The following is a 21,485-nucleotide window of genomic DNA, read 5'->3' as shown; positions in this document are numbered from 1 at the left end:
AGACGGCTGGAGGAATCGGCCAGGATGGGAGATGTGTGCTGAAAGTAGATAAAGGACCAAACATGACAACCTCTCAGGGTCTGTATTGCAAACCATAATGCCCAAAAGTAGAGATTATGGGGAATCTTGTCTGTCATGGAGGCAGGGGTGGGTGGGAAAGGGGGCGGGGTATACCAGGGATATTGGTGGTAGGGAATGTGCACTGGTGGAGGGATGGGTGTTTGATCATTGTGTGATTGTAACCCAAACATGAAAGCTTGTAACTATCTCACAGTGATTCAAGAGAATAAGAAAAAAAAAAAACCTCCCAGGTGTGGTCCCTCAAAAAGAATTTTTTTTTAATTTTAACTTTGCTACTTTTCCTCATTTCTTTTCCAAGAGTTACACATTATACAGTAAACTGTCAGTGCCTGCTTTACAACAGAAATAGGAATAACTCAATGAGAGTAACTTACCATTATGATCCCTAACAATATGGCTAAATAGAAAAACAGAAGTCTGCATATATTTTAAGTTTATTTTAGGCATACACTTTAAAACCCTCCATTTCAGCAGTAAAGTCTGATTATGTAGCTCAAAATAGATAACAGCCTTTATGAATGAAATACGGTAATAATGGGCCCTTTGTCAACTGCCCTGCACCAAATCAGTGCCTGACACATGTACCATTTGACACAGCCTGCCGGGAGGCCCACAAGGAATCTATTAGCCAACATCTCCTCCTCTCCACACAGAAACGCCACCTTACTTCACAACATTTATGACGCACCATTATTCTATGACACACCAAGAAACACAAAAGCTGCCAATTAAACTGTGACTCACCACTGTAAGTCACATTACTTACATCTCAATTTCAAAGTTAAGATGCAGGGGGGAAATATCTTCAAATCTATAAAATATGTGTAAACCTGACAACCCTTTACTAACAAAACCACATACCATCTTCACACAATACCTATGTTCCCTCTTGGGTAGCTGTATTAGCATGGCGTATTGTCTAATTCAATTGCATTAACACATAAATCTATCATGCCAACATTTTGCTAACTACAAATAAAATATTTTAAATTTAAAACAAGAAGACGACTCCTTTCCAACATATATGTTAAAGCATGGTTCTCAACTATTGATCTCAGCACCCTTTGCACTTAAAAGCTATTGCCCTTTGGGGCTGGAGCGAGAGTACAGCAGGTAGGGCCCTTGCCTTACCTGCAGCCAACCTGGATTCAACCCCAGGCATCCCATATGGTTCCCTGAGCACCACCAGGAGAAATTCCTGAGTACAGCATTGCAGGTTGTGGTCCAAAAACAAAACAAAGAAACTCTACTGTCCACCAAAAGGCTTTTTTATGAATGATGGTAACATCTACTGGTATTTTCCATTTCAAAAATCAAAAAGATTAACTTAAAAGTGATCTTATACATATGAACATATGCCACTTTCATGAAAAATAATTCCCAAATCAAAAAACTGGAAAAGGCACTAATGATTTTGCAAATCTTTATTGACTTGCTTAATAGAAGTGAGCTCAATTCTCACATATGCTTCTGCATTTAAGCTGGTACAGGATATTTTGAATTGAGTTGAAAGGAGTAATTTAACTCAGCCAACCCAAGTTGGATCCCCTGCAACCCAGAAGGTCCCCCAAGCCTTCCAGGAGTAATCCCTGAGCACAGATCCAGGAGGAAGCACTCCGCACTGCCAGGTGTAAGCTTTCAAAACAAACGGGAAAAAGAGGAACGGGGTAAGCTTCAACTGTTTAGAAAACTCTGGTGTCAAGAAAAGGGAACTTCTATTCTGCTCATCTTCCAGTAATAAACGAATTAAATTACAATGAATAAAAACTGCCAACTACAGGGCCAGAGACAATACACAGGAGTTAAGGTCCTCACCTAGCAGGTGGCTATAGCTTTAACCAAACGCCACATATGGTTCCCCCAAAGCACTGCCAGATGTAGTCCCAACCTGCCAACAAAATAAAACCCTGCCAACTACAATTATATCAAGATTTCCAATGAAACCACAAAGAGGGACCGGAGCAATAGCACAGCAGGGAGTGTGTTTGCCTTGAATGTGGCCAGCCAGGGTTCGATCCCCAGCATCCCATTATGGTCCACTGAGCACCACCAGGAGTGAGCCCTGAGTGCAGAGTCAGGAGTAAGCCCTGAGGATCGCCAGGTGTGGCACCATAAAAATACAGGAAAAAAAAAACACAGATTTATAATAAAAATGCTATCAAAATGGTGAAATATGCACTGGCTTTAATACAGATTCATTTGTTTCTATGGGCCAAATTAAGATGCTATTGCTAAAACAGGAAGCTGATGAGAATCCATCTTCTTAAGTGCCAATTTATATAAATAGTTCCTAACAAGAAGATAGAATTTAACAGAGCTTTATCACCACCCCACCCCAAGTTCTCTGTCTGCACTAAAACTCTTTCAAGATTATGGAACTGGAGTTCAAAGGCTTCCCTTATACCTGTACAAGTCATGCTGTCATTCTCACACATAAGTGTTACTATAGATATACAAAAGAACCAAATGTACAAAGTTAAATTTGCCATGCAAATGGCTAAAGAAACAAATCCACCAACTCTGCATGCTTCTGGACCACATCTCTATCTTGTTGCATCCCATTTTGTTTCTGAAAGGGCGTCGGCAATTTACACTTTAAACTTAACCTCTACGCAAAAAGTCACTGGTAGCTGAGATTAATATACCAACACCTCATCAAAAGCTCAAAAGCGATTACTCCCTCCAGGTGTAGAATGAAATTCCTCCAGCTCCCTTGAATGCATGTCATCAAGACTTACAGATTAGCTTCCCCCCACCCCACACAAAAAAAAAAAAGAGAGTACCCGGGGGTGGGGAGTGACTCAGGGGCATCAAGCACTGCCTTTGCCAAGCATATGACCCCCGCGCTGCCTGCCCACACACACAGCCGGCACTATCCTAGCAACAGTCTGTTGTCTGGGTACCCTGGCTCCACAAACCAAGTGTGCACCTCGGCACACAGGTGTGAGGGAGCACTGCCCCCCAAGATGCATATGAGCAGTGGTCAAAGTGCAGCCCCCAGCAATCATGTGTGTGAGCACCACTTACCCCAGCGAGCACAACCTGCAGCAGGACCACATGCAAGTTACCATCCAACAAATGTGACCTTTGGCACATTCCCTAATCATCACAACAATGGTAAAGGTGGAGAGGGGGGGCGGAGAGGAGAACAAGAGTAATGAAGGGGAAAAGTGTGACTTAGAGAGGCAAAATCTGGGAAGCACTATCTGAGCCAGGAGGACCACGCTTCACATCCCCAGTGACATCACCAGTATAGTGGTAGTATAGTGGTACCCCACCATGGGATGCAGAAGAAAAGAACGAATCAGAGGGAATTCAGAGGGATTCCTGACAATATTCCTGACAATTCGCAATAGGTTTGATCAAATACTACGACCTTGTTATTTTGAGGTCTAATCATGAGGCCGAATTTTATCAACTCACACTGAAAACATTCCCACAAATACCGAACCCAAACTGCCATCACCATGTAAAACAAGTTCAATGACTGTAAACGAAATGTTATATCGTGCATTGAATCCTGAACGGGAAAGAACTTCCACAGACATCAGTGCAATTCAGGGCTCACACTAGCACATGCAAGGCCCTGGGTTCCATACCCAGCACTATAAAAGGAATTCTCAAAGATGCTTTGTAAGGAAGTCATCCTGCAAGGGAAGGAGCTTAGGATCAGTGGTGGAGGACTATTAGCACTGTGGTGGCAGGTGTGACGCAGTGGCTCCACATGTCTGAAACAAGTACTAAGCTGGAGAGATGGCACAAAAAACGAGGCATACATACATTCAGGAGCACCAGGTTTGATACCCAGCACCGCACAATCCCCCACCAAGCACCACCGGGAGTAACCCTGCTAGATGTAGTCAAAAAAAATTAAAAGAAGTCATCCCAGCTCTAAAAGAATGGGTAGCGACAGGTTTTATACAGGGGCCAGAGTGATAGTATAGCAGTTAGGGCATTTGCCCTGCATGTGGCCAACCCAGGTTTAATCCCTAACAGTCCATACGGTCACCTGAACCCGCCAGGAATAATTCCTGAGTGCAGAGCCAGAAGGAACCCCTGAGCACCACCAGTGTAGGGGGGAAAAAAAAAACCCTGAAGATTTTATATATGCTTAGCTTTCTTAAGACTAACAAAGTAATTATCGGAGTGATTCCTAAGTGCAGAGGCAAGATATTTCTTTTCCAATAAAAAGAAAAATGAAAAAAATAAAGGTACCAGGTTTAGGCCACATCCAGAGAAGCTTAAGAGTTTCTCCTGGCTCTGCACTCAGGCATCACTCCTGGAAGGGCTGGGGAAACAACACAGAGTGCAGAGGATAGAACCCTGGTCTGCCATTGTGCAAGGCAAGCTGTACTACCCACTGTACTACCTCTCTGGTCCCTGGTACTATTCTAACTTAAGACTTGGCAGTCAGGGGCTGGAGCGATAGCACAGCGGGTAGGGCGTTTGCCTTACACGCAGCCAACATGGCCGACCCAGGTTCGATTCCCAGCATCCCATACGGTCCCCCGAGCACCGCCAGGAGTGATTCCTGAGTGCATGAGCCAGGAGTAACCCCTGAGCATCGCCGGGTGTGACCCAAAAAAAAAAAAAAAAAAAGACTTGGCAGTCAAGGGAAAAAAGTAACCAGGAGTTCCAAATGGGGCTGCTGAGATGACTCAAAGCTGAGCACAAGCTTTACATGTGGGAATCTAGAGCCTGATCCCTAGTCCCCAGGATCCCAGAGCAATGCTGGGAGTAGTCCACAAAAAAGAGAGGGCACGAGTGACTCAGACCAGGTGTGCTCAAATACAGACCACCAGACAAAGGACATTCCACTGCTGCCTTTCTTCACTCCTCGAATACTAGGAAAAGTGGGTAACTATTCAGTTAATTAGGCCAAATACTACATTGAAACTACTACTTCCTTTCTTTCTTCCACCCAGAAAACAAATCTGACATAAAAGCATTTTGCATTAAAAATAAAAAAAATGGGGCCAGAGAAATGGGGATATAAAATACAAAAGGCAGGGCCCGGGAGTGATCCCTGAGTGTGGAGCCAGGAATAAGCCCTGAGCACCACTGGGTGTGGAACCCAAAACCAAAAACAACCAAAAAATCTCTAAGGATACAAATCCAAAAGAGGAAAAGTTAAAGACAATTTTTCCTTCAATCATTATCAAGACAGTGGTTGCACTGAGTTTAATAAACTAGTTGGTGAAGTTTATAGATGCTAATAAATTTCATTTCCAAGACGAGTGCTTTTCCCCTCAATTCATCTGATAAATTGTTAGCAAGTACGTTGTATGGGCCATGTGTTTTGGTTTTGGTGCGTAGAGGCTACTCCTGGTAGTGCTTTGTACTACACAGAGTGCCTGGTATCAAACAGGGATCAGAAGCAGCAAGGCAAGTGTCATAAACCCCTCCCTATACTATCTCTCTACCCCCTTAGTTTCTATGTGTTAAGTAGGCTTAAATATACCTTAAAAGCATTTAAAGATCAATCAGAACATTAAGATCAACAGATAAAACTCCCAACAGAAAATACAATGGATTAGAGTATATTTCTCTATGTTCATTCACTTGCATGTAAAAAGAATTTTCTAAGACCAGGGATGCAGCTCAAGGGCAGAGAATCTGCTTCATATGGGTGATGCCCCGGGTTCAATTCCTAGAACCAATAAAAAAAAAAAAAATTACAAAATTACTTGGAGCTTGCTCTTCAAGTCCACGTTCTCCCTTAAACACATTATCTTGTTCATCTTTTTCTTTGCCTATTTCCACTCTGGACAATCCCATGATCTCTCTTGAACATATATTTCCACTCTTTCTCACCTCTCACCTTCTTTCTAATCAAGCTTTGCTCAATAAAAAATACCCTGCTTTGGGGCCGGAGCGATAGCACAGCGGGGAGGGCGTTTGCCTTGCACATGGCCGACATGGGTTCGATCCTTGGCATCCCATATGGTCCCCGGAGCACTGCCAGAAGTAATTCCTGAGTGCAAAGCCAGCAATAACCCCTGAGCATTTCTGGGTGTGACCCCCCCCCCAAAAAAAAACCTTGCTTCCAGCAGGTAGGGCGTTTGCCTTGCACACAGCCAACCCCAGGTTCCATTCCCAGCATCACAAATGATCCTCAAGAACTGGCAGGAGTAATTCCCGAGTGCAGAGCCAGGAGTGTACATCACTGAGTGTGATGCAAAAAAAAAAAAAAAAAAAAAAAACCTCGTTTTTCTATTTCACCTTCTGAAATTCTTCTCTGTGAAGGAAAGGTGATGGACCTCAAACACCTGCACAAGGTTAGGACTGACTTTCCATTCCTGCAAAAAGTAGATTCCTTGCTCCACCACCCTGAGTACATGGTGGCAGGGGTCATCTCCCACATGGTGCACAGCAAGTAGACTTCCTGTGCAGCTTGACAGCTGCCTCATGAGGGCTGGCAGAACATGCATGTCCATGCCACGTGTGCATGTGGCAGATTTTTTTACCAGTCCTGATCCAAGCCAAGAATTTCCCTGAGCACTGATGTTCCGAGGTGGGTAGACAAAGGTAGTGGAAGCACTCTTCTCGAGTCTACCTCTCTCGCGCCCCACCTTATACCGAGCACCAACAAATGCATTCCATAATTTTAAAAGTTAAACATCAATTTAAAAAATAAAAAGTTAAACATATATTTTAAGCTTACCAGATGTATTTGTAATAAAAATTCCAATGTTCATGGTCAGGCCCAAAGCAGTAATAGTAAAGCAGGGGTAGGGTGACTGCCTTACATGAAGCACAGCCAGCCAGGTTCAATCCACAGCACCCTACATGGTGTCTCCCCCCGCCCATGCCCAGCCAGAAGTGAATTCCTGAGCACAGAGCCAGGAGCACTGCAGGGTGTAAACACCTGCGCCACTCCCCCAGGGAAAAAAATAGCACTGTAGCACTGTCCTCCCGTTTTTCACTGATTTGCTCAAGCAGACACCAGTAACGTCTCCATTGTCAGACTTGTTGTTACTGTTTCTGGCATATCGAATACGCCACGGGGAGCCTGCCAGGCTCTACCGTGCCGATGGGATACTCTCGGTAGCTTGCCAGGCTCTCCGACAGGGACATGAACCCAGGTCAGCCGCATGCAAGGCAAACGCCCTACCTGCTGTGCTATTGCTCCAGTCCAGGGGAAAAACAAGCATTAAAAAAATAAGCAATTAACAGCCATGATCCCAGAGACTCAGAAACAAATCTTGAAACCCAGCGGCTTTTGGCAGAAATGAGTCCGGTCCCTGTAGTAGGTTACTGGTGCTGGGCCACCCCAGGTGGGAATAGGTTTCGTGCCTTGGCCTGTTCCCCCTGGCGGCCCGGTGACTGCCATCCTCCAGAGGCCACTGGACAATCAGGTTTTGGCCCTCAGTGACAAGACACGTGGGGCCTCACGGGATAGGGGTGGAGCCGGCCCTTTCCTCCCCACCCCAATGAGACCCCAAGACGTCGCCCATGAATGGCCTCTCTGGCTCCTGATCAAGCTGCTTAATAGCCATGACCCAGGAGACTCAGAAACAAATCTCAGAACCCAGTGGCTTTTGGCAGAAATGCTTCCAGACCCCGCAGTAGGTTACAATCGCCAGGCCACCCCAGGGGGGAAAGGGTGCTGTCCCTCCACCTGCTCCCCCTAGGCAGCTTGGTGGTCGCCATCCTCCAGAGACCACTGGACAGCCAGGTTTGGGCCTGCAGTGATGAGACACGCCGGGCCTCACGGGATGGGGGTGGAGCCGGCCCTTTCCTCCCCGTCCCATCGAGACCCTGAGTTGCCACCCATGAACAGCCTTTCTGGCTCCTGATCAAGCTGCTTAATGGCCATGATCCCAGACACTAAGGAACAAATCTTGGAACCCAGCAGGTTTTGGTAGAAATCCCTTCATATTTAAGTGTTAAAATTTCAGAATTTCAAAATCGCGTGGCCACTACTGCAACCATGCGACATCATATGTTGTTATTCTTAACCAGCAATAGAAAACAAATTGTCTACTGTTGCCTTTTCTGTAGATCTGCGTGTTGGGGTAAAATCCCAAATAATAATGGTGGGTCTGGTGTCAAAATATTGAATGTAATCAAAGTAGAGAGAGAGTAATGTGGAAATCATCTGCCCCACAAGTAGGGGGAGGGTGTGGGATGGGGGTATATTGGTGTTTTTGGGGGTAGAGAATGGGCACTGGTGAAGGTACGAATGTTTCACTGTATGACCGAGACTTAAACCCGAAAGCTTTGTAACTGCTCTCACGGTGATTCAATAAATAAAATGATAAAAAAATGGGGGAAAAAAGGTGGAGTTCATGCCCAATTCAATCAGCTAATCAGTGGCTGAATAAATAGGAGTACTCCTACATAAAAATAAATTTAAATAAAAAATAAGCATTAAAAATAAATGTCAAAGGTCTACATCATGGAATAATTTTATTGGGGCGGGGGAAGGGAGGCACATACCTGGCAGTGCTCAATTTACTCCAGGCTCTGCACTCAGGGATCACTCCTGCCAGGGATGCGACCCAAGTCAGCCATATGCAAGGCAAGGGCTGGTTACCCACTATATTCTTTCTCCGGTTCCCATGAGATGATTCCCTTAAAGGAGCCTGAGTATGGAATAGTGACAGAATGCCAATTCACAGCTGGTGCACCTACAAACCATATAAAAGTGAAAGGAGACAAAAATATACCACCCAAACCTAGTTTCTTTGCTTTGGAGTGAAACAAAAAGGGCTGCGTAGTTTCAAGCTTTGTTGCCATGGAGGCTTACTAATATATTTACAGATTTAGATAAATAGATTAGCAGAAGGATACTGAATATCTGAAAGACTTAAGATCATAAAATAATATGTCCATCTATATTACACCTGGTGATCTCTGGTGTAATTCAGTCAAGATTCTAACTGCATCAACCTTCTTACAGATAAAGGTACAATGAAAAGGTTTACCCCAGGGGCAGGAGAGATAGAGCACAGGATAAGAAGCTTGCCTTGCACATATCTGACCCAGGCTCAATCCCCTGAGCACCATCAGGAGTGATCCCTAAGTACAGAGCCAAGAGTAAGCCCTGAGCACAACGGAGAAAACTGAAAAAGTTTTACCCCAATTTCTAATCAACTTTTCTGAAACTGGCTATGCAATACAAAATCAACAGTCTGAAATAGCCAGATAACCTGTTATTGTTTACAGATAACCTGCAGTTTATTGGAAGTTTTTATTTATTTTTGCTTTTTGGATCTTACCCAGCGATGCACAGGGGTCATTCCTGGCTCTGCACTCAGGAATTACCCCTGACGGTGCTCAGGGGACCATATGGGATGCTGGGAATCGAATCTGGTTGGCCGTGTGCAAGGTAAATGCCCTACCCGCTGTGCCATCGCTCCAGCCCCTACTGGCAGTTTTTAAACAAAAGAACTTAATTTATTTGCACTAAGCTTGGTAACTCAATTGCCTCTTGAAATAACAAGAAATAGACATCTAATTTTCTATGTATATTATACTCAACTCCAACTTTGTAATGGAAGGGGCCAGAGTAATAGTACAGTGGGCAGGGCACTTGCCTTGCCGATGTAGGTTCAAGCCCCAGTATCCCATATGGTCCCCAAGCACCTCCAAGAGTCATCACTGAGGGCAGAGCCAGGAGTAAGCTCTGAGCATAGGCAAATGCACCCTGCACCACCACCACCCCCAATTTATAATCCAAGAAGCCTTGAAAAATGTATGTGATAGGAACATGATGAGGACAAAATTTTGCCAAACAATAAAAATGAAGCATGATGTACAACACTAATAGTCTCCCAAGCAGGGACTCTTTCTTACACATATTACCTCCCTAAAACTGGTTTAAATGTAGAAGCCAGAAAAGTTCGATGAAGGTCACCAAGATTCTACTCCCAACGAAATAATAGCCTAAACCCCAAGTAAAGTTCCTCCCAGGACTGAGCTGGCAGCCGCCACGCCTACCTCCTGGGAGATGACAAAGTCCAGCCTAGTCTCTCCCCTCCCCCAGGCCTCCTCCTCCTAACCTCCCCAGGGCCAGGTAAAATTCAAACCCCCCTACAGTGAATACCCTAGAGACCTAAAAGCGGAGGGTCACAAAAAGGATCCTTCATCTCATGTGTGTGTACAGCCATGGGGGATTCCACCCAGCTCGGAAGGATTTAGGTTCTGTTTCTGTTCTGCCAGACAAGGGGAAGAGCCCACAGTCACTTTCCCCAAACATGACAGAGATGCAGAAGAAACACAATTACCACAGTACCTGGCTATAAAAATACAATCAATTTAAGAATTGTTGGTGTCAGGGAGATAGCTCAGTGTTTAAGGGCACAAGTTTTCCATCCCTGGGACCTACTCTGATTCACAGTCACTAGACCCACCTCCCCCAGCACCACCAGGTTTGTCCCTGGAGCCCACCAGCATCCTGATGGTCCCAAGCACCACAGTGAGCTGTCCCAGAAGGCCCCCAGGCTTTCTGGACATGCTTGGGAGAAACCACAGGCCCCACCCCCCAAAAATGTTTCTTCTCAAATGCAATCTGACCATCAGACACCATAATACACATTGACTCTTCTATTTTCAAAGGTTTCTACATTGCTTTTGGATTATACTTAAGGCAATCTGTAATTATTATTATTACTGGTGCTTTTTTCTGGATTTCTGGACCACACCCCGCAGTGCTCAGGACTTACCCTTGGCTGGCGCTACACTTCGGGATCTCTTGGGAAATCATATATATACAGTGCTGGGGACTGAACCCTGGATAGCCACGTGGTAGCAAGAAGCTTCCTCAGTGTACTTTCTGGCCCTCATTATCAGTTTGGGGGCCACACCCAGCAGTGCTCAGGGCTTCTTCCTGGCTCTGTGCTCAGGGGTAGTCCTGGTGTGTCAAAGGCCAAGTCAGTGCAAGGATGGAACTGGGTTAGCTGCTTGTAAGGCAAGTACCTTAACCCATCCACGTACCATCTCTCTGGCCCGTGACATGAAAATACACTGACTTACACGTTCAGCACAGTACCCAGTCCACCTACTGAGTTATCATTAACTCCACCTAAAAAAAGCTTAAACCAGGCTGTCTTTTTTCTTTTTAGCAAGTCAAAAGTTCTAGTACTAGTGAGACGCCAGTGTGTAGTTGTAGGGTCACACCAGGTGTTGTTCAGGGAATCAACCAGGCAGAGAGTGTGCTCCACTCTAATTTTTTATCATGGCAATATTCCTATCAAACCACTTGTATAGGATGACAAAATGTTAAAAAATAAATAAAAACTTGCATAGAGAACAGTGATAGCACAGTGGGTAGGGTACTTGCCTTGCAAGTGACTGACCTAGATTTGATCCCTGGCAGCACATATGGTCCCTCATCATAACCACAGTGATCCCTGAACACTGAGGCAAAAGCCCTGAGCAACAACAGGTTTGGCCCCAAAATAAAAATAACTGCTCAGGATACTCCCCCTCAAAAAATTTAAGGGGTCAAAGCGATAGGACATCAAGTAGTGCCTTGCTCACAGCCAACCCAGATTCAGTCCCTGGCATCCCACATACTCCCCCCAAGCTTACTAGAAGTGATTCCTGAGCAGAGAGCCAGAAGTAAGACCTGAGCACTGCTGGGTGTGGCCTAAAAACAAAAACTAAGGGGGGATAACAGCCACTGGGAGTCAAGGAACATATTTCACATGTATGAGCCCCTGGGTTCAATCCCTTGCACACGCGCGCACACACACACACACACACACACACAGATGTCATCTTACTCAAGATTAACTTTTGAAATATTTAAGAAATTAATACTCTTAAAATCTGTTTCCAATTCTGCCACTGTTTTCTTTCATCTGGGTTTCAGTCCATATGAAAATTAAAGATACAACTAGTTCAGGGGTTAAGGAACTTGACTTTCATGAGTCAACTCTTGTTCAAATCCCCAGCACTGCATACGGTCTTCAGGGCACTACTGAAGAGTAATCCTGGAGCATATTGTCAGAAGTAAGCCTGGAGTTCAGCTGTGGTCTCTCCAAAACAAAGAAAACAAACAAAAAAAAAATTATGTAGATCTCAAAGAGTCCTACGTAAACATTTGTAGACTAGTAACATAAAACAGGGTTAAATAAAAGCAGAGGCCAAGTGAGTGTAAGTAGGGCACTTGCCTCGCACATGGTAGACCCAGATCAATCCCCAGCATCCCATAAGGTTCCCCTGCGCACTGTCAGGAGTATATTCCTGAGTGCAGATACAGGAGTAACTCCTGAGTACCACCAGGTGTGGCCCAAAAAGTTATCAATACTTTACAAAAAGAAAAGTGTTATCCCAAAGAAAGGCTTTGCAAAAAAGACACAGTCTTATTAGAAAATACAAAATATTTCTAATTGCTCAAGTATCATTTAAAAAGGAAATTAGAAAAAAATATTTCTACTCCCCTCCAAATTTTTTCCCCCCACAATGGAGAAGAAAGAACAGGAACAAAACTAGATGAGTGATGAGAGAAATTCAATCCCTGGCATCATGATCCCAAGCAGCACTGGGTGCAGTCCTGAGCCCTACACAGTGAACCACAGACCAGGTTGGCAGAGAATCACAGGATGGGGCCTTCCAGGCCTCTGAGCACTGCTCTGGATGCCCGCATTCCCCCAAACCCCCCCAAATCCTAGCTTTCAAAGAATTATCAACTCAGGATTATGATAGTTAATGAAATTCCTTTAATATACAAAATCGCAACAGTTTAATGTCACAATCCATTCATGAATGAAATAAACTACCATCAGAAAAAAATTAAGAGGCCAGGTTGACAGTACAGTGGGCAGAGCACTTGCCTTGCACAAAGCAGACCCAGGTTCAATCACCGGCATCCCATAAGGTCTCCTGAGCACCGCTAGGAGTTATGCCTGACTGCAAAGCCTGGAGGAAGATCTGAACCCAGCCACGTATGGCTCAAAAACAAATTAGAGACAGAAAAGTCTTGGAACTGGTGCAATAGTACAGAGGCAAGTTTGACTTGAACATAATCAACCCTGGTTCAATCCTGGACACCATATATGGTCCCCCAAGCACCACCAGGAGCAATCAGGTATGGCCCAACCCCCCCCCCCACACACACACACACACGTACATGTACGTACGTACGTTATGGCATAAAGATTCTCATTTCAACCTTTTACACCTGACTCTGTTCTGGGAACCATTTGCAGTGCAGGAATTTGAATCATCGTTACTGGCGCAACACAAGCTAGGCAAGCACCTAACCTTTGTACTATCTCACCTGGGCCTCTTATTTCGATCCTGGTAAAGAAATCAATGGCACAAGCATAGAACAGCCAATTTCACAAGTTATTCTTATGAGTTATTTATCTGTTTTGGTGAGAGAGGATTTAAGCCACCCTTGGCTCTGTGCTCAGGAGTCACTATTGTAGTGCCAGGGTGAGCCACATAAAAGGCAAGAGCCTTAAGCTCTGTACCATCACGTCACCCCTTCAAGGGGTATTTTTGAACTGTGAAGAAGAGATTGCAAAAATATGGGTTGGAGTGATAATACAGTGGGATGGGCGTTTGACCCAGTGTCCCATATGGTCCCCTAAGTACTGCCAGGAGTAATTCCTGAATGCAGAGCCAGGAGTAACACCTGAGCATCACCGGTGTGACCCAAAAAGCTTTGCAAAAATAATAAACAAGGGGGCTGGAGCGATAGAACAGCGGGTAGGGCATTTGCCTTGCATGCGGCAGAACCGGATTCGATTCCCAGCATCCCATATGGTCCCCCGAGCACCGCCAGGAGTAATTCCTGAGTGCATGAACCAGGAGTAACTCCTGTGCATCGCCGAGTGTGACCCAAAAAAAATAATAACAACAAGGGAAAATACAGTAAATAATATATTCTGGGAGGAATAAGACACTTGATAAGGAAAAAGTTTTGTTGGTTTTGGCCTCCTCTGTGGTGGGGGGGGCGGGGAGTGGGGATTACCAGGGCTATGTCAGATGCTACCAGGAAGGCCATGTGGTGTTAAGGATTGAACTCAGGATCTCATGCATGCCAGCCCCCAAACACCAAAATGTTAGTAAATATTTAAGGATAAATTCTTTGTTGTGGTGGTGGTGGTTTCAGGAACCAAACCCAGTATTTCACTTACACAAGGCAAGTGCTGTCCTGCCAAGCTACAACCCTGCCTAGGACTAAAATCTGTGGTTTATGGTCCAGTAGTATCAGTTCCATTACCAGGGAACTTGTTAGAAACAAAAGTTCTTTTTTTTGGTTGTTTTGGGGCCACACCCAGCAGTGCTCTGGGCTTAAAAAATAACACTCCAGGTGGGGTTCTGGAGTAGTTTGAACCTGGTCTGTGGCATGGAAGGAAAGCGCCCTACCCACTAGACTATTGCTTTGGTCCCAAGAACACAGATTCTGAGTAGGAGAGCGGGTTAAGGCATATGCTCTGCATGCAGCCAACCCCAGCTGAATTCCCAGGGTACAGGGGAACATGCCCTGCCAGTAAGCAAACGCAGGGTTCCCAAATGCAAAGCATGCACTCATGCCTGATGAGCTATACTCCTGGTCCCTGATTTAGGGGAGGGGGGAAAAAAAAGTGTTCCATCACATAAGCATCAGGTTCCTTCACACTGAATTTTTCACATGGTCCTGAATATTACAAGATATAGCCCTGGAGACCCTAAGTACTGCCCAGTGTGTCTTCGCAGGTCCTTGCATTGATCCATCTGTCCAGCCAACTTCCCACTTAGGGATAACAGCTAGAACTGGTAACTGGCAGGGTCCCCACCGCCACCGCCCTTCCGGCGTCTGGACTCCTGAGCACTGCTCCAGAGGCCCCCCAAATTTTACTAAAATGCACACCATTAGTCTACACTTTAAAAGCTATTACACTATAAACACTTTACAAATCTGAAGTGCATGCCTAAAAATCCAATGATTCTTGGAACCAACAGATCAAATAAGCCTGAAAATGATATCAAAAAATTTTAATGCGTACACGCACTCATACAGATCAAGGGGCTGAGAACACTGCACACTGGTAAATCAACACACAAGGTTTTCCTGACACGCACATACAAAAGGTAATGGACTTATATGGTTCACATCTGCAATGCTTTCTTTCCCTAAGAGCTGGATTTTTAGGCTTCCGTGTAATTTACTAGAACTGCACTGCAGGAGTCAGATGTTCTGTGAATGCTTACTCATAGAGGTTTCTGCTTCACCAAAATAAATACCAGTATGTTATATTTGTCACTAAAACCTAGGCAGAGAAGACAAATTCAGAAGACTGGGGGATGCCAAAATTTTGATTTTTAACTCAGAAAACTGGCTCAAGCATTAGCACGTGCCTTTGCATGTGTGAGGTCTTGGGTTCAATACTGTACATCACTAAAAAACTGTTCCACCTGGCATATTATCTCAAACAGGCCACAAGAAAAAAAGGGTAAAGCACCAATTCCCAAATGAGGCTGAGACTAGTTATAAAAGCTTACAGAACTATCCATTCTCTCACAGTGATGACTAGTGACTTAGGGAGAGTAACTAGTGGGAAACAGAAAAATACTAACATCAAACGACTACACGTGTAAATGTCTTTTATTTTTAAGAAATATCTAAGTGGAACTTACATCTCCATAATATCCCGTCATAATAAACCCACATTCCAACCTTCTATTCCTTGAAAAGTCGATTCTGAAAGTAAAAACAAATTATTCAAAAAGCTAAAGGATGTATATTGACCTGTTAAGAGGACAGCCTGTACCTGGATATGACTGATCTTTTTAAGGAAGGGGGTTAGGAGATGGCTTTGGGGCCACACCCAAAAATGCACAGGGAAATGGGAGATTATGCCCAGCCGGAAGGCAAACGCAGGTCTCCCAAATGCAAAGCATACACTTCTGTGAGATAAGCCATATCCCAAATTTTCTGATTTTAATTATTTATTTAACAGCAGAAGATAGTACAGTAGTCAGGGCACTTGCCTTGCAGGCAGCGGACCCAAGTTTGGCCCTCAGCATTCTATATGGCCCCTTCCCTGCTGATCCTAGCCAGGAGTACAGAGCCACAAATAAGCCTTGAGAACAGCAAGGTGTGACCCCCAACCAAATTTTAATTCTTTAATTGTATGATTACATAAGCATCATGCTCATTTTTTCACCATAAAGTATCAGCACAAAATTAAAAAATGGAAAGGGGACCGTTAAGCAAATACTTGCAGGCATAAACTTTGAACAGAAACTCCTGACCCTTAAAGCAGACAGACATCCTAATGCTCAGAAAAACACCCTAATGCTGCTAATGAATTTCACGGAAGGCACAGGTGCTTTCTGGTAACCATTATGGACGCTTGGTCGGCAAAGCTCGCATTTCTACCTTACTTTCAAATCCTGCACAAAGGTCAGTCCTGTCCATTAAAAGTGGCTTATCCAGGTTTAAGTTACCCCGGCTCCTTCTGAAAAGTGGAATCTTGAAAAAGTCGGCACTGGAGGTTTCAAAATCTCACCCCACTAACAATTCTTGTACTCCCAAATCAGGTTCTCCCTCTGCCCCTTCTTTATCCTTTGAAAGTACACCTGACTCTGAAACGGCTCTCAGAAGGCCTCCCCAGCTCCTACTTCTTTTGTATATAAACACGCTCGGGTCACACACTTCATCAGCTGTTTGGTGGCCCCGCCCCTCCTCCCTTTCCGGGTAGTAACAGAGCAGCCAATGAGCGCTCGGGAGCTCTGCCTGCGGCCTTTTGCCTGCAAACGCTTTTCCAAAACAAGCAGTTCCAGCCTTCAGCAGGGGCCACCGGTTCACAGATAAAAGGATCACCAGGCTTTGCAACAGGGTGAGACGAGTAACCCCCACCAACAAGGAAACCCATGTAATCTGAGCTGTTTGTTCCTCCACCGGGGAGAACTTAAACCGATATTCCTTTAGGGCAAATCACGCTTTAAGGTCACCAGAGTCCCGGTTCTCAGACAGTCTCAATAATCAGGCAGGTTTAAGATGGAAACCTCAAAGATGGCCAAGGTGGGGGCTAGCAGTGGCACCCACCTCCCTGCCTTTGCAAACAAATGGCCACGGAATTTGAAATCCTTCCTCGGGATGCGGGCTAGCTGCATGCAAGTTTTGTTTTGTATTTAATCGGGATCTATTCCTCCAGAACCCCAAAGTCATGTGAATCGTTCGGCTTTCTGGAGAGGGTTTTTGCACAACCCTCAGCAAAGGATCAGAAGAGAAACAATGAATGAGTCAGAGTTTCAGAACATAATCGCCCGGCAGATTATTAAGTGCATCGGTGCAAAACACTCACTCCCTCCCTGTAGAACTTGGGAATCAGCCCTCCTCCTACCAGCCCTGGCACAAAGGAACAGCACCGACTCCCAGCAACAACCAGAGCCGGGTGTCTCCCAAAGAACCTTGGGAGGTGGTGAGGGCAGTGGCCAATTAGTTACACATCCTCTTCTCAACCCTGCCCCCACACCGCTACTTTCCTACTATATAGGTTCCCTGCCAGGCTGTAAATCGTGGTGGCATAATGAAGCTCAGGAGGCATCCAAAAATGGGCTGAAACAGGAGACTGCAATGAAACCAGCTCCAGGCCTCCACACCAAAGAAATCAAGGGGCACCGAGGGGCAGAAAGCAAGTTACATTCCTTCAGTCCTTTTCTACTTCCTCTCCAGCCTCTTTCGTTTTCAACCCAGCACTTTCACACAATTGTGCTCATTTTACTAGTAGGTTGGGGGATACGTTTCCTTCAATTTTTTACTTAATAGCCCTTACTCAAAAAAAAAAAACAAAAACCAAAAATCCACTTAGCTTTTTGCGGGCCTGCTGCTGTGAATTCGACAGAAAGGAGGCCACAAAATCTCGTTCCCACCCACCACACTCAGGCACACAGAGAAAAAGACTTAAAATCTAACTTCCAAACTACCTTAACCATGAAACAAATAGACCCTCTGGTCTGTAAATCCTTGAGACTGTTGTTCTCCTTATCACACCGATCTCGGATTTTAAAGCACCTCTCCTTTCTTTTTTGCCAGAGGAGGGAGGTGGAGAAAGAACAGAAGGCCAAGGCATCTTCGCCTTTCTTCATCTTCTACTAAAAATAAGCTATGAAATAAGCCACTTAGGGGAAGGGAAAAAAAAGACACCCTGCTGTTCTTTGTCTGTTTTTCTCTTCCCTCTCCACCCCCAACACCCCGACTCCTAAACGCGGTAATCATTTCAGATGCCACAACTACTAAATGAACAAAAGGCACTGGATGGAAAAAGGCATCAGGTCAAGGTAGGCCTCACTCTTTATCCTCAGGCGTCTAAAAATATATAGGTGTGTGATTTGGGAATCTGACACTTATCAAAAACAGCTGGAATTCTCTCACCCACCCCCATATCCCAATTAAACATTAGGTAGAAATTTGCATTAGGTGTGACAGTAACTCTCAATTCAAGACAAAAATAACCCGTCTGCCACCATGTCATTTCCTAGTTTCTAAACAAAAATAAAAACCCGAAACTGCTTTGTGCAAAACGTATACACACAGCCACAGTTACAAGGATTCCTGCAGCCTTCAGAAGAGCCAACATTTACACATTTACAAAAACTCAAGTCACAACCACGGAACAGCTCAGAGTCGGTTTCACTTGTGCCTAGACCTGCACTTGGTAAATATATATACTTACATCCCCAAAATACCAGACTCCAAGCTTAGAAGTTTATCTACTGGTCCTAATTTCTAATCAAGTTTTCCAGAAAAAAAAAGGAAAAAAAAATACCTCCTTATCCCGAAAGGATTACTAGGGGTGGGGGGGGTAAAATCTCTTGCCCAGGCAACTTCTCTCCCATCCCTCCCCCCTCCCTTTTAAACCAAATGCAAAAGCTACTTTAAAAAAAAAAAACACTTCAGCGGATTCCACAACAGTGTTTTGGGTTGGTGTTGTGTTTTTTTTTTTTTTGGACAATCATCGATCTCTACTAAAGGTTTGTAAAACAGCACACGCCAAAAAAAAAAAAAGTAACAAATAAAAGAAAAAGAGAGAGCAGCCGAAATTCACCTGAAGAATCTAGCCAAACAACTTGAGTTACATAAACAAAACCCAGCAACAGGGGGAAACGGTGGGGGGATGGGGGTGAGGGCGAGAGCCTCAGAGACAGGACTTTTAAACTGCGTTTTCACACACCACCACCCCCCACCCACCCCCTTCCCCGGGGGATTAGCTGTTCACCACACTGGATTCGTTTCCACTCTCCCCGACCCCCCTTCTAAATTACCCCTCCAAGGGGGGGGGGGCCGGGTGTAAAAAAAATGTCTCGTCTCCAGTTATCAGAGGAACCTTCGCGAATTTCTCGAGCTAGTCATGAAATAATCAGTCTGGATTCCAACCAAAACCACTGCCTGAAGGACTTTTTTTTTTCCCTTTTTATCAGTCAGAAGCTTTCCCAACGCTACCTCCTGAGTATAAAAGTTGGGGGGAGGGGGGGTGGGCAGAGAGAGAGAGAGGGAGGGCAGGAAAAATAAATAAATAAAAAGGGTGTCACTTGGCGAGATCTGGGCAATTCTTCCTCCCAGAACCTTATCCTCGGAGAGGGAGTTTGCTCCCGGGGCTGGTCCTGGAGCTATTTTGTTCAGGGGATCCTCTTTCTCTCCCTCCCCCCCCCCAGCTGTCAGACCCACAAAACGGAGGGTGGGCTTGGGCTGGAGGGCCTGGGGGTCCTCACCACCGACTAGTAAGGGTGGGACAGGGGCTTTGTCAGCGAAAAAGCTCCACTGCGGGGCTTCTCCTGGGCCCCCCCGCCCCCCCGAGAAAGCTTGAAGCGGGGTCTGTAATTTAAATAAATATTCAGCGCTCGCGCTCTCGCTCTATTCCGGGGAGGGGGTTGGGGTGCTGAGGTTGGGGGGGTGGGAGGGGGGTGTTGCCGAGACGACTCTCTTTCCTAATATAGAAAGGAATTAGGGATAAAGGAGGTCACTTGAGTTACCCCAGTTCAAGCGAGCATTGTGCACGGACGCAACCGAGGGAGAAAGGGAGAAAAGGCTTGCGTGTGTGTGTGTGTGTGTGTGTGTGTGTATGTGTGTGTGTGGGGGGGGTCCCTATAGCTCCACTCCCGCTAGCAAACAGCAAAGCCAGACCCCTGGGAGTGAGTGGGCTCGGCGGCGGTGAAGAGCTCCGAGGCTGGTCGGGCCAACAACAACAACAAAAAAAAATTAAATTAAATTACAAGAGCGTCCTGGGAGTCCAAGCGTCGTGGAGGAAAAGTCACGGGCCACGGGGTTGGGGGGGGGGGTTGGTGTGCAGGAGAAGAGAGCGGGGCCACGGCGCGTGTCGGGGGTGCTGCAGATGAAAGGGGGGCGCTTCGGCACCGGCTGTGGGCTCCGGGGAGGCGCCCGGGCGAGGCGGCCGCGGACAGCGGCCCCCGAGAGCGCCCCGCGGCCCGGGCATCCATCCTCCGCCCGCAACCCACCCCCCCCACCCCCGCTCACGGACCCCCGCCGCCACCCACCCCCCCACCCAACCCCGCCGCTGTCGCCGCCGCCGCCGCCGCCGCCAAGGATACAGCTTGACCACGTCCGTGTCCATCCGCCGCTTGCCCGGGCTGGGGGATGACATGGTGGTGTCGCCGCCGCGGCTTCCCCGTCGCCTCTCTCCGCCTTCCTCGGCCCGTCTGTCACACGGGCCCGGGGCCCCCGGCTCGCAAGAGCCCGCGGCCGCGCCGGCTCCTCGCCGGAGGTGACAACACGCCCGCGGTCCTGCCGGGTCCCGTCAGCCGCCGCCGCCGCCGCCGCCCCCCGCACGGGGGAACACCGGGCACTGTCAGGCCGAGTGGGGGTGGGGGACCCCGCGGCGCCCGGCTCGGGCTGCCCTTTTCCGGCCGTCGGTCCCGCCGAGGCCCGGCCCCGGCGCCGACTCCGCGCGACGCGACGCGCCCGCCCGCCCGCCCGCTCTAGCTCGCTCGCTCGCTCGCTCGCCTGCTCGCCGGCTCAGCCTCTCGCCGGCTCCCCTCGTAGCCTCCACGACAAGCGGACGACTCCTGCTCGCTCGGCCTCTCTACCCCAGCCTCGCTCCGGGCGCCGTGACGTCACCTCTGTGACGTCACCCGAGGGGCGGGCCCGGCGGCGAAAGGGGTGGGGCGCCGCCATGGCGGCCGGGGCTCTTTTTTGCCCCGCCCCGCCCTCTTTCCTCCCACCCCCCCCCCTTCCCCGGGGCATTCTGGGAGATGTAGTTTCTCTTTCTCCTGCTCGCCCCAGTCCTCGGCCCCCCCTCCCCCAACTTCTCCACTCCTTTCATCGCTCAACTGCCAGAGTCGTTATCATCATCATAAACGAGCATGTCAAATAATGGCAATGTTGAGACATGCACGTGTTTCAGGGGAATGAGCCTCCTTCGCACACACTCTGTTTTAAAATGATGTGTCTTGGACTTGGAAGAAGCCTAGGCTCATCAGTCACCGAAATCCGGAAATTC

At 46.8% G+C, this 21,485-nt stretch overlaps 1 protein-coding gene across 2 annotated transcripts in view; it reads right to left on the bottom strand.

Annotated features, from left to right (window-relative positions):
• The window catches only part of UBE2H (ubiquitin conjugating enzyme E2 H), a 106,972-nt gene extending 85,993 nt beyond the window's left edge, over positions 1 to 20,979 (bottom strand). For both annotated transcript variants that reach the window (XM_056118100.1, XM_056118101.1), the window contains exon 1: positions 20,578 to 20,979. In XM_056118100.1, the coding sequence (XP_055974075.1) occupies positions 20,578 to 20,630 (53 nt within the window). In that variant the 5' untranslated portion in view covers positions 20,631 to 20,979. The remainder of the gene's footprint in view (positions 1 to 20,577) is intronic.
• Positions 20,980 to 21,485: the final 506 nt, after the last annotated feature.

The sequence above is a fragment of the Sorex fumeus genome, unplaced genomic scaffold, assembly GCF_029834395.1.
Source record: "Sorex fumeus unplaced genomic scaffold, SorFum_2.1 ptg000037l, whole genome shotgun sequence".
Lineage (NCBI taxonomy): Eukaryota > Metazoa > Chordata > Mammalia > Eulipotyphla > Soricidae > Sorex > Sorex fumeus.
Note: the sequence above shows the minus strand (reverse complement) of the source record. Positions and strands in the feature narration are given on the sequence as shown.